General features: G+C 34.4%; 1 protein-coding gene across 9 annotated transcripts in view; it reads left to right on the top strand.

Annotated features, from left to right (window-relative positions):
• The window catches only part of CCSER1 (coiled-coil serine rich protein 1), a 474700-nt gene that overhangs the window by 146822 nt on the left and 313297 nt on the right, over positions 1 to 14581 (top strand). For all 9 annotated transcript variants that reach the window (XM_081812135.1, XM_081812140.1, XM_081812138.1 and 6 more), the window contains 2 exons: positions 2188 to 3552; positions 8445 to 8629. In XM_081812135.1, coding sequence (XP_081668261.1) covers positions 2229 to 3552; positions 8445 to 8629 — 1509 coding nt within the window. In that variant the 5' untranslated portion in view covers positions 2188 to 2228. The remainder of the gene's footprint in view (positions 1 to 2187; positions 3553 to 8444; positions 8630 to 14581) is intronic.

Below are 14581 nucleotides of genomic sequence, written 5' to 3'. Positions count from 1 at the left end.
GTGAAGAATTTTGTTATAATTGGAGCATTATTAACCATTACGGTATTTAGCTGGTGGTGAATCTATGGTTATAAATGCATTAATGTCAAGATATTTACCATTATTACTAATAAGGTATTTTCAGTATTTGTGTATATTGAAATATTTATTGGCCTTTTTTTTTTTAACATTTCTTGCTTTTGTGTCAGCATTTATTTTATTATTTTTTGTATCCACTTTGGAAATTGGAAATTGGTTAAATTAGATTTAACCTGGGAGGAAAATTAGATATTTTTAATTTGTGAGATTTTAAGAGCTAAAGTGTCTTTGTTTATATTTTAAACTTTATTCTCTGGGGCACCTGGGTGGCTCAGTTGTTAAGCGTCTACCTTCGGCTCAGGTCATGATCCCAGCGTCCTGGGATCGAGGCCTGCATCGGGCTCCCTGCCCAGTGGAAGCCTGCTTCTCCCTCTCCCAGTCTCCCTGCTTGTGTTCCCTCTCTAGCTGTCTCTCTCTGTCAAATAAATAAATAAAATCTTTAAAAAAAAAAAAAAACTTTATTCTCCCAAAGGCTTACAAGAATATGCAGATATTTTGGGAGTGTTTTACACATAGTTTAATTTAGATTCAAATTTAGTGAATGCAAGTAGAAATCATTTAATAAAAATCATTTAATGCAAATCTTAGATTTTATATCATTTGGGACAAAATACTAAATATTTTTAAATGTGAATCCAAAAGGGAATATATTTTTTCATTTTTGTTACATACTTCTTCAGGACCATGAAAGTATTTCACTTGATCAGTCTCATAATGTTTCTGTAAGAATAATAAAATGGAGGGCTGGTCATTTTATGTAGTATTTGTTATTGTTCAGTGAGGTAGTTTTGGTTGCAAAAAACAGCAAAATGAAACAGAGTCTGATTCAAGTTGATGTAGGGGGTGTATACATTACAGTTAAGGAATTATGTGAAATGCAGAAATAAAGCAAAACAAAGCAAAACAGGAACCAATCAGGGCACATTATGAAAATCAGTGAAAAATAGCAGTCGTCAGAATGGCAAGATTGACCATACAAGTGGGAATCTCTGAAGTAGAAGCATAGCTGGACCTTCAGCAGCACACGGTTTGGCTCTTCACTCTACTGAAGGCAAAATTATCATCTGATTATGAGCTGATCCTGTGGTTACATAAGGATTAGTTTCTTATTCCTGCTTTACCACTTACTAGCTGAATGACAGAAGGTTACCTTTCTGCTGTCAAATGACCATGGTATTATTATCTGCTTCTGTAGTTAAAAGCATTAAAAGAGATAATCTGTGTAAGAAAAGTATTTGGTACATCACAGTTAATGAACTGTAGAGCTGCCACCTTCACGTCCTCTTCCTTCTTTTTCTTCATCATCACCACCCTGACATTAATGTGGTTCATAAATTTTCTATGCTTCTGCTTCTGTCAGTATGTATTCTTACTTATTTCAACATTACCAGTTTAATTAATTTTCATTCAAGTCTTTTCTTCAACTCAAAGTCATGGTTTCCTCATAACCTTACCTTGTTTATAACCATGCACTGTATCCTTTGTGGTTTAGTTTCCTCTGCCAGTGGCCTGATTAACTGCCCCAAAATCAAACTCCAAGGAGAAGAATACTTCCTGTTTCGCTTTTCTTTGACTCAAGATTGTAGTGTCAGATCATCCCTTAGTCTGGTCTGTGATTCTGTTAAGTTCAGAGCAGTAACTTGTTGAGTCTTGTGGTGTATCTGATGCTGGCCAATAGAGGTCGAGGTGGGTCATTTTACCCAACGGCAATGGTTATGGTGGTCACATGGCTACTACATCTGTATCAGTAGACATAAAAAGTGTTAGGATCAAACAGTTTACCAAATTATAGAACTAGTGGGAGTAGTAAAGCTGGGTCTTAAATAGTGATCTTGTGTCTCCCAACCCAATAACCTCTTCAATAGACTAAATATTCTTGGTAATCTTGAAATGTTTGAGCCATTATAAAATTGCCATGCAAATTACTGGATAATTTTGCTACTTAAAATTTCAAAAAATCCTTAAGTATCAGAATTTAATTATTTATTATTTTAGTGTGAACCGAATTCTATTCCATGTACTGAAAAACAATGTTTTGTTTTAAAATGTCTTTATTATAATTTATAATTGAATGCTCCTGACTTGTTCTTTTTGTTTTAACTTCTTTAGGCTGCTAAGTTGGCTATCACAGTGCAAGCCTTGGAGTCCCAATGGGGGACTCAGGATCAAGACGATCTACCCTGGTCTCCCGGTTGCCAATATTCAGGAGAAGTATTAGCAGAAGACATGATTCTCTTCCTTCTTCACCATCCTCCAGTAATACAGTTGGTGTCCACAGTTCCTCTCCTTCCAGCACTAACTCAAGCTCAGGTAGTACAGGTAAACGCAGGAGCATATTCCGTACTCCTTCCATTAGTTTCCACCATAAGAAGGGAAGTGAACCTAAGCAAGATGCTACCAACCAGAACCTTAGTATTTCAAATGGTGCTCAATCTGGTCATAGCAGTATGCCAAAACTGAGTTTGGAAGAACATATTAAAACCAGGGGAAGACATTCTGTTGGTTTTAGCAGTTCACGAAATAAGAAGATAACAAGATCTTTAACAGAAGATTTTGAAAGGGAAAAGGAGCACTCAACTAATAAGAATGTCTTTATAAATTGCCTAAGTTCTGGCAAAAGTGAGGGGGATGATTCTGGATTCACAGAAGAACAAACTCGCCGTTCTGTTAAGCAGTCAACAAAGAAGCTACTTACTAAATCCTTTTCATCTCACTATAAATTTTCTAAACCAGTTCCACAGAGTCAGTCCATTTCATTGGTACAACAGTCTGGATTCTCATTGGAAATTACACAGTACCAAGAGAGAGAGCCTGTATTAGTAAGAGCTTCTCCATCTTGTTCCGTGGATGTAACAGAACGAGCAGGAAGCTCTTTACAATCTCCGCTGCTTTCTGCTGATCTTACAACAGCTCAGACACCTTCAGAGTTCTTAGCCTTGACTGAAGATTCTGTGTCTGAAACGGATGCATTTCCTCAAAGTGGAAGTATGGCATCCCACTGTGACAACTTTGGCCACAATGATTCTACCTCTCAGATCTCTTCCAATCCTGCTGCTGTTACAAAGACAACAATAGACCTTATGGGAACTGTTCCCTGTGCAATTATGTCTCCTGGAAAATACAGGTTAGAAGGCCGATGTAGCACTGAATCTAATTCCTTATCAGAAACCTCTGCTGCTAATCAGAAGGAAGTGTTACTGCAAATCACTGAACTACCTGTTATGAATGGGAACAACTCAGAGACTCACCTATCGGGTGATATGCAAAGAGAAGAACATGTGGTAGTACAAAATGGTGAAAAAATGTTGGCGACAAGCTCCCCAAGGAAACTTGGATTTTATGAGCAACATAAAGCAATAGCTGACCGTGTTAAAGGGATTCATCCTATTTCAGATTCAAGGATAATACCCTCTTCTGGTGATCATCATATTTTTAACAAAACATCATATGGATATGAATCAAACCCTGCCAAAGGTAAGCTGATTTTCTTTGTATCGTAAATACGAAATATAATTTTCATTCTAATTTATTTAATTTTCTTATTCCATCTCATGAATAGAAACCACCTTTTCCTTATTTTTCACTCTGTAGTATTTTTTCTTATTTATAATTTGTTTTAAATCTTTTCTCTACTTGATTTTAAACTTACTTCACTTGTATTACGCTAAAAATGTAATTCAGCAATATCACTCATTTTTCTTAGTTGTGTTGTCCAGATTCTGGGCCTCAGAAGAGAGTGGAAAGAAATTAATTTTACTTGGAGTGTGGCTTTATCTAAAATAAGGATTTCTTTTTGTAGAGTAAATGGTTTTAGAGTATTGGTATTTCTTAGTCAATGAAATTGATTTTATTTCTTAGTTAATGAAATGGATATATTCCAGCCAAATCACTATAAAAGAAATTTGTGTAACTTAAATTCTATTTCCTATTTTAACAAAACTTGAATTATTAAGTAGAATCTATGTTTCAGCACAGATAATCTCTATCTTTAAATATAATAGGCCTGCAAGCTTTAAAAATACTGTCCTTGGAGCCTGGATACTGTGGTTCTAACCTTGCCTCTGTCATTAAATACCTGTGTAACCTTGGGTACCTGCTCTTTGGTTAAGAATAAAAGGGGGGGGGTGGTTGAATTACTCCAGTATGTCATTTAACAGAAAACTTTGTTATTTAATATAAATTTCAGTTAAGAAAACTGTTGAATATATGCCACCTACTGGACTGTATTTGACATTATTTTTATTAATTTTTTTCTCCTGCTGCCACTGCTTCTGCTGTTGCTACTTCTGCTATTCGTATTACTGTTACTGCCAACTAGTTCTCCCAACATAGAATGCTTATTATGTCTCATTTCCCATTCTGTGGACTTTGGATACATTAATTCATCAAATTCTCACATGATTGTAATCCCTACAATTATAGTCACCCATTTTACAGATAAGATAATTGGAACACAGATATGTTAAGTAATGTGTCTGAAGTCACAACGTTAGTAGATAATTGTTTGGGATACAAGCCTTATGAGGCAGGCATCAGTGGTCTCCGTTTTACAAATATGAAAACTGAGACCAAGGGATCATACAGCTGTTAACGTGGCACAGTCAAATTACAGCTATCTCAATCCAAAACTCAGGCTCTTAGGGACTAGGCTTAGTGACTTCATGACCCCAGCTCTTTCCAAAACATTAAAAATAATACTAAATTATTACATAAAATTTATAATAAGTCAAGTTATATATTAGAGTGTCAAGAATCATAACATTATATGATTAATCCAATTAGTCTCTCCATGAATATAACAATTTTAAAGTTTTATTTGTTTAAAAGATTTTATTTATTTTTGCAAGAGAGCAAGGGAATGAGAGAGAGAGAGAGAGCGCGCACAAGCAGAGGGGAGGGGCAGAGGGAGAACCCGACTCCCCGCTGAGCAGGGAGCCCGATGCGGGACTCGATCCCAGGACTCTGGGATCATAGATCTGAGCTGAAGGCAGCTGCTTAACTGACTGAGCCATCCAGGTGCCCAATTTTAAAGTTTTAAATGCATGAATGAATTATCTAGCTGTATAATTGTACAGCCTAATATTTTTCACATTTGACACAAGATCATTTTTATGCATCTGCTTACTTTTTAAATTTTTTGATCTTGGTAGCCTTTTTTGTACTTATGGCTTTAGTTATATTAATTCTTTAATTATAGTAATAATAAGAACAATGCTGATGATGATATTGATGATGGTCACCTTTTTTTTCCGTGCGCCCAAAAACATGCTAAGGAATTTGTTTGCATTGTTTCATTTAATCTTTTTTTAAAAATTTATTTTTAAAAATTTTAATTCCAGTATACTTAACATACAGTGTTATATTAGTTTCAGGTATATAATATAGTGATTCATCAATTCCTTATCTTAGTGCTCATCAAGAGAAGTGTCATTTAATCATAACCAAAATTTTATATGGCAGTTATTACTAATTAAGGATTAAGTCAAATAACTTTATGAAATCACACTGTTAGCAAATGGTGGATCTCAAATTGGAATTTAGACAGTTTTTAAAAGAAATAGCACAAAAATATGGTAGAAATGTACTTATCCTGATTATATCTAATTCTTATTTAGAAATAATCATTTGCCTCAATGCCAAATTGAATGCTATATATACTTATCTCTATGGGAATATCTTGCTGACTATTAATCTGTTCACTAAGATCCTAATTGTGAGCCATGTAACACATTAAAGTAATTTCGATGAATTTGATAATGTGTTGCTGGTTCTTGGGACATTAGCTGTTTATTCATGTTATCTACAACTTGTAAAAAAGAGGGATAGACAATTAAGCTGGTAATGTCAACAAGGAAAAGACAATAGTATTCTATCCTTCATTATGTGGAGAGGTTCTTGTGCCATTCATAAGGATTTTATAATTTGGAAGTTCAACATTTTAAAACCAGTTAAGTTAATGTATTTTATGTAAGAAAGAGTTGCTGTGTACACTAAAGTCCATAATACTGAATTTATTCTGTATTTATAATGGAAGATGTTTAAACTAGTGTTTAATACGTATCTGAATGTCTGAGTTGTATAGTCATATCAAAAATAATAATATAAAGTTGAGCTCTTTATCTGTTTATCTATTCATTGTTGATGGACACTTAGATTGTTTCCATACCTTAGCTATTATACATAATGCTACTATAAACATGGGGCTACAGATATCTCTTTGAGATAATGATTTCATTTCCTTTGGGTATATGCCCAGAAATGCAATTCCTGGATCATATGGTAACTTTATTTTTAATTTCTTGAAGAAACTCCATACTTTTTTCCATAGTCGCTGTACCAGTTTATATCCCCACCATCAGTGTATAAAGGTTCCCTTTTTTTCAGTCTTGACACTACTTGTTATCTTTTGACTTTTTACTAACAGGCATCCTAACTGGTGTGATGGGATATCTCGTTGTGGCTTTGATTTACATTTCCCTGATTATTAGTGATGTTGAACGCCTTTTCATATACCTGTTGGCTATTTTGTATGTCTTTTTGGGAAAAAAAAGTCTATTTAGCCTTTTTGCCCATTTTTAAATTGGGTTATTATTATTTTCTGTTGAGTTGTATGAGTTCCTTGTATATTTTGAATATTAACCCCTTACAGGATATGTTATTTGAAAATATTTTCTCCCATTCCATAATTTGCCTTTTCATTTTGTTGATTGTTTACTTGCTGTGCAGAAGCTCACTTCGAAATAGTCCCATTTGTTTATTTTTGCTTTCGTTGCTTTTGTTTTTGCTGTGAATTTCAAGAAGTCATTGCCAAGACTAATGTCAAGCAGCTTACCCCTACTTGTTTTTCTAGGAGTTTTACACTTGCAGGCCTTTTGTTCTAATCTTTAATTCATTTTGAGATGGTTTTTTTGTACGCTATAAGATGGGGTTCTAGGTTCATTCATTTGCATATGGCTATCCAGTTTTCCCAACACCATTTACTGAAGAGACTATCCTTTCTGCATTGCATATTCTTGGGTCCTTTGGCGAAAATTAATTGCTCATATATGATGGTTTTATTTCTGGGCTCTTTATTCTGTCCCTTTGATCTATGTGTCTGTTTTCATGCCAACACCATAATGTTTGATTACTATAGCTTTGTAGTATAGTTTGAGATCAGGAAATGTGACACCTGCAGCTTTCTTCTTTCTCAAGATTGCTTTGGCTACTTGGGGTCTTTTGTGGTTCTTTTGTAGAATAGTTTTTTTTGTATTTCTGTGAAAAACCCCATTATAATTTTGATAGGGATTGCATTGAATCTGTAGGTTGCTTTAAGTAGTAAGGACATTTTAACAATATTGATTCTTCCAATCTATGAACACAGAATATATTTCCATTTATTTATGTATTCTTCAACTCCTTTCATCAGTGTCTTATAGTTTCCAGCAGAGTGATCTTTCCCTTCTGTGGTTAAATTTGATTCTAAGCATTTTATCCTTTTTGATGATATTATAAATGGGATTGTTTTCCTAATTTCACTTTCTGATAGTTCATTGTTTGTAGTTTGGCCTCAGGTCTCACAAAGACCCTTTTAAGTATGGTGAGCGGGGTATTAATCAAGGTAACATACTAGCAGAGAGCTGAAGGTGATGAGGGAGTAAGATATACAAATATTTAAGAGAAATATAACTGTGCAAAGGCTATGGGGTAAAGGCCGTGGGACTGCAGTGTGCCTGCAACTGCAAGAAGTCCAGTGCAGCATAAGCAGAGTGAAGGAGGAGGACTCAGTAGAAGGTGAAGTTGTGAACAGGTGAACATAGGGAGGCCCTTAATGGGGCAGGGGGACAGAATAGGGTCATATCATAAGGAAACGGATAGGCTATTTTGAAAATATCAACTCTATGACTAGAAGAGTGATCATGACCAATGTCACTTAATGTCTTCAGTGTATCATTCCGGTTACCATGTGGAAAGCAGGCTGTGTTTTTTGGGGGGAGAGAGGCAGGTGGGACTAGGCAAAAGCAGGAGACGGTTTAAGTATTATAGTAACCCAAGCTAGGGTTGATGGAGTTTGGTCCAGGGCATTCATGGGGAAGGTAGTAGGAAGTGATCAGATTCTGTATACACTTTGAAGGTAATAAGGACAGGATTTGCTTATGTGATTTTGTGAGGTATGAAGAAGCCAAGGATGACTATGAAGGTTTTGAGCTTTGAAGTGATTACATGATTAAGTAAACTAAATTTACCACTATTAATTGACAAATTTTTTCTGTGATAGAGAGTTTTTGAATGACAGTAAGAGTTTCTCATTTTCTTTCAGTGGAACATTTATAAAAACTACATTTAAGCATTTGTATTAATTTTTATTTATCTATCTATTTTAATAGTTCTTGCCAGTAGCTTCAGTCCATATCGTGAAGGAAGATTTATAGAAAGGCGACTGCGATCCTCATCTGAAGGAACTGCAGGGAGTAGCAGAATGATTTTGAAACCAAAAGATGGAAATGTAGAAGAAGTGAATAGTCTAAGAAAGCAAAGAGCAGGTTCATCATCCTCAAAAATGAACAGCATGGTAAGTATATGCATATACTTGCATTTATAAAATAATTATGTATGTGACTGGGATACTTATGCCTCTTGCGATGTGAAAATAGACTGACAAAAAAAAAAACAGACTAAAGAATAGATACTTCATATTTGAAGGGAAAATTGGTCTCCTTAGTTGATGTCCCAAGTTAGAGAGGCTACGCTTTCACTTGAGACTCTTATGCGTCATGACAGATGATAGCACACCATGATGGTTACCCTTAATTCGTATCTTCCTTGCTTCCATGAAAAGTTTTATATTCTCTCTTCTAGAACAAGACCCTGGGATACGCAAGCTAAGAGAAAAAGCTGATCATCGTGAGGGTACCCTTTGATAACCATTATTTCACACCATCTCTCTACTCTGTAGCCACTCTAAAAATGTCCAGTTATAAGCCACACTTATGCCAATACCACCCACTGACCCCTTGGTGGATCCTACTCTGCCTGTCCTTTACCTAGTCTGCCTGTCCACACAGAATGAGGAGCCTTTGGGGTCAAGACAAAATGCCCATCCAAAGCTTTGACACATTCTAGGTAACCAAGATTCCAGATTCCTTGTCCAAACTGCAGGAGCCTTCAGGTGAGGGTGAAGGTAGTGTGTGTGCAGGGGAGTCAGGTCTTAGTTTGCACTTGGGGGCTGTGGTGTCTTAGAGGCATGTGTAGGATGCTCCTTCACAGTGAGAGATAAAGCCAGGGTGGGAAGAGGTGATGAGTGGACTACCGCCCAGGAGGTCCGGAAGGCCTCAGGTCTCACAAATACTGGGGTGGGCTTGACTTTTGGACTTCTCTTTGCTCACTTTCTCACAGATGTTTCCTTTTTCAGCAGTAGTTTTGATTCTTGATATTTAACAGTGTTTCCTAAAAATGATCTGTCTACCTATTCATGGATATGTGTGAAAAATGCTCAAAACTATGTTACTAGTATATTTTATCTCTATGTATTTTAGATGATTTTGTTTCAAATGAAAATAGGTCATCCGATTTTGACAATTTGTTGTGAAGAAGTCTTAAGTGACTGAGGCAACACTGAGTGAGAGCAAAACCATTGTGCCTGAAGTTAAAAGTTCTAGCAATTAGGTCAGGTTTGGACAGACCTTAATCTTGGGCAAATCAGTAACTACAAAACAACAAATGATATTGGACTTTTTGTTTCCGTTATACTAAAAAATGATTGTGTGTGTGTGTGTTTATATTTGTACATAGAGAAAGATCCTGTATTATATTTCATCTTTTTTTTGGTGTTGTTTTATTATTATTGCTGTTGCTTTTTTTTTTTAGAGAAAGAGAGAGTGCTTGTGTGTGGGCTGGGGGTTGTTGGGGGGAAGAGGAGCAGAGGGAGAGAGAGAATCTTAAGCAGGCTCCATGCCCAGCACAGAAACTGACACAGGGCTCAATTCCATGACCCTGAGATCATGACTTGAGCCGAAATCAAGAGTCAGATCATTAACTGATGCCCCACAGTTGCTATTTTTTAAGTGCAAGAACATGTTAAAAAAGATTTCCAGCTGATGCAACATTAAAAGTTATGGCTAAAATGACTTTTTATGAAACATTTCTCTTCACAAAATTCTCATTTTTCCTTCATAGAGATGTATTTATATTAATAATTGTACACTATGTATTAGACTTTTCCAAAGTTGGGCCTTTAACATATTCTATCTCATGTTTTTAAATAATATATTTAAATAATTCTCCTTATAACATCACAAATTACGCTTCTTACCAGATCCACTTTCAAGATTTAAAATTTAAAATGTCAGAACACAAAAATGCAAGTTTCTTCTTTTATTTGAGGCTTTTTACAGAATTTTCAAAAAGTGTCCCTGTCCATCATCCACTAGATGGCAGGGTTACATCATTGCCATGGTTGGGGAAAGGCTGTCATTGTTAGAACAGAAACTTGGTTAAAATATTGTACACGTTCATTGAATTTACAGGTCACACTTGTTGAAATAAATACTGATGCTTGAATTTCCATATGAAACCTATCAAAAATTATTTCATGACTTTACTGTTTTCTTTGGATTTCACAACTTATAGCTCATTCTTTTCATTCACAGTGTAATCATGAATTTAAAATGCATAAAATATATTCTTTAACTCATAGCAATATAAGGAACAAATGTTAGGACTCTTCAGTATTTTAGTTATATGTTAAAAAGTGACTTATATATTTAAGAATTTATAGCTTTATGTGTGAATAGTGACACACATTTTCTATATTCCTCTTGCAAAGTAATTCAAGCAAATGTATGTATTTAAGAAAACATTCATGTTCAGTTATTCTTTCCTTTTAGAGTAATAATAATAGTAACATGTATTTTTAATACTTATTTGGACCAAGGGACTGCTCTTAATGCTTCATGTGTATTAGCACATCGAGTCCTTAGTCATACTATGACCCAAGTGATGCTATTATTAATCACATTTATAAAAGAGGACAGTAAAGTACTGAGAAGATAAGCATCTTGCCCCAAAATACAGAGAGTAGGTGGCAAAGATAGGATTTAGATTTGGATTCTACCTGTCTGACTTTAAACCCTAGATGCTTTGTGGGGAATATAATAGATTTAAAATTAATTTTTTTGCATTATTTCCGTGTAATGAAGTTAACACAGTTAAGGCAGCCTATACTTGCTTTAGGTATAGGCCACCACCCTCTGGAGGGGATACAAAAAAGAAACAAAATTTAGTGCTGAATCTGAACTTAAAATGCGGTAGTATTTATTGATGTGCTAATGAATGGTCTCAACATCTTTACTGAAAGATATCTCATCTAGAAAGGAACTTTGTCACAAAAAAATTCATATTTAGAAGGAACTCGAGTATTTTGTCTAGTTCATGGGGATTTAAGGTTACCCATAGAATATGGCTTTATTTATTAAGATGCTGAGGGTTTCTGAATGACCAGAGATACACTCTAATAAGTTAGATAGACCACAATTCTAGTGTTTTTAGTGTATTTGTATAGGGATATTTCAGTTTGAAGGGAGAGGGGAGGATGAACATCAGGGGCTCAGAAGAAATTGGAGTTGGCTTAAATTTATTACAGGAAGCTAAAATATATCTGGAAAAGTTTGATAAGCATTCACATTTATTATATATTTTCAAGCTGTTTTAAATAAAGATTTTCCTTCATTTTCCTCTATTGAGTTATTTCCTTGATAAAATAGTATGGTCCAAATATTTTAGAAAGCTTTTCTAAAAATAGGTTCGTTCTTTCTAGGAAATTTCCCTCCAGACTGTGGTATATAAATGAATAAATTTAAGGATATGTCATGGTTTCTCCAACAGTTTTATACAGTGACATTTAACTCCATATGTATTTGCAAGATCACCTTGCTCTAAAAAAATTATTAATATGAGGATATATTCATATGTAATGGACATTCATATGTAATGGATAATACAGAGGCTCTGGCATCCTTACAGCAAGGAAGGGGTTGGAATATATGAATAAGCATAAGCTAGGATATGTGTTCACAAATAACTTCCAAATCTTAGTGACTTTCATAATATGGATTTATTTCTCAGTCAGGCTATATGTTTGTTGTGGAAGGTTCTGGGAGTTCCATTTAATGTCTCATTCTGTGTCCGGGCTGTTCAACCAGCTACCATTGCAAATATTGCCTTTTATCATGGCAAAAAGAGATCTCTGGAGGTTCTCATCCCGGTAATAAATGCTCTGACCTGTGAGAGACTCATTTCACTTTCTCTCACAATTTATTGACTACTTCTAGTCACTTAGCCCAAACTAGCCACAAAAACTCCAAGAAATACAGTCTCTTCCTTGTGTCTGGAAGGTGTAGACCAGATATATTTGGTGGGCACTAATGACTCTCATATTCTCAAAAAATTGAGTGTATCTCAGTTCTTTTAATTGATAATTCCTGTACCCCTAATTTACGTGGAGTCTTGCTCACATGCTTAATTGACATTATTAAATATATATGTAACTTAATGTCTTTTGCTAATTTTTACCACTAACGCCCAGCTGCTAATGTTGAGCAGGGACTCCAAGAGGCAGTGGGAAAAGAAGAAAGTACATTCATGTTCAAAGAAACACCCCACCTTTACCATCCATGATGGTAAATGAGCTCTACTGGCCTTTTGGTATATGTACTTTCACACTTACATTCTGTTGCATGAAGGTTTTTGAAGCTCAAAATTAAAAGCAAAGGAAAGATGATAATTAGAAGATCTACTTCAAGAAATGTTTCCTCCTAACTCTGAAATCCTAAATGAGACTTCCAAATATGTAAAAATGTTACTGGCTTTTTGAGAGTTAAAATAATGATCTCAGCTTTTGGTTTAACTCATTGTCAAGGGAATTAAAGGTAATATCATTGCAAGCTACAAGTACATTTAATGAGAAAAAGGAGCCATTAATATTTGTAAGGAAATGGAGGCACACAAATCGTTCTTCTCAATCCTCATAAATTTTCAGAAGGAAAATCACAAGTATCACTCATTAAACATTGAATTACATTTGTTGATAACTAGTATATTAATTTTAGATTAATAGCACTAATCCATAATCCCTTTATTGATTTTTCTAGTTACTAATGATACTTTTCCCATCAATGTACTTCTAACTTGTATCACATATATTGCACCCACTACTTAGTTATTTGAATGAATAGATTTTATTTTACCTATTAGACCACATTCATTTAAATGGAGGAAGTTTTGTACACATTAGCGTTTCTGATAGCATCTAGTATAGTGCCTGATACATAATAAATATGGGTGAATTAAAGGTATAATTGTTGATCAGGTTGTGACATACACTCATATAGATATGAATTTTGTAGAATCGTTGTATGTGGTGTGCTAATGCACATTTTTTGACATTTTAATTTGTCAAATTACATTTATTTGTCATATATTTGTCAAATACAAATGTGCACATGATTTTATGATCACTGATACAGCTCTGATTTTTGATCCAAAGAATCCTAAGTCCCTGTTCAAGATCATACCAATTATGATATTCTTCCAGTAGAAACATACTTCATTTTAGGATAGTCAGCCTTATGGAATGGTTTCCAGGATCATATTAGTACCACAGTATGGACATACCATACAGAGAGGACAAGAAATAGTCAATTATTTGTAATATTTTTGGATAATTTATTAAAAGTGTATTAAAATATATTAAAAATGTATTAAAATATATATTAAATATATTTAAAAATGTAAGTTCTTGGTCAAATATGTCTAAGGTGATGTTTTAAAACTCCCCTGAATATTTTATCTAGTCACATTCGCTTCATTTCTTATAAACTTGCAGACTCAGAATTGACTTTAAAAAAGCAGAATTGGATAAAACATTCCATTCATTTTTTTTTTTTCTCCTAGTTTTGGGGATGAGTCATTTTCATTTAGAAGCTATCACAATTTGTATGTTTGGTGCACAGAATTATGAATATCTTATTCATAGAGTTAACTCACATCATCTAAAATGACTTGAAGACCAGTTTGAGTAAATAAAGTTGCAGTATCATAATTATTACCACTTCTCTTCATAAAGTTCACATGAGATGTACCTAGCACTTAATTTTTTCCTTTGTGCTTTTTTCCTGAATGCAAGTATCTTAGGCTGTAAGGTCCACTATAACAAAATATCCCAAACATACATGTTTATTAAGAACAGTACATATTTCTGCTTATTGCTGTTTATCAAGAAAATATTTGAGACGGACAGTAGTAGAAGGCAATTTAAGATTCTTTTCTTTAAGCATACTACATCTAGGTAACTATAAGATAGTTTATATCTCTTCTAAAAATAAGAAATTGGAAAATAAAGTTAATTTACCTTTTATTCTTGGGGTTAGAATGCAAAAATGACAATTTTATTTTTAATTGGATCAAGTTATCTTAATTTTCTGTGAGATGAAAACTATTTTATGCCTTGTTTAGGTAATCCCATGGG

This window comes from Leptonychotes weddellii, chromosome 2 (genome assembly GCF_054177405.1).
Source record: "Leptonychotes weddellii isolate Sample4059 chromosome 2, ASM5417740v2, whole genome shotgun sequence".
NCBI lineage: Eukaryota > Metazoa > Chordata > Mammalia > Carnivora > Phocidae > Leptonychotes > Leptonychotes weddellii.
Note: the sequence above shows the minus strand (reverse complement) of the source record. Positions and strands in the feature narration are given on the sequence as shown.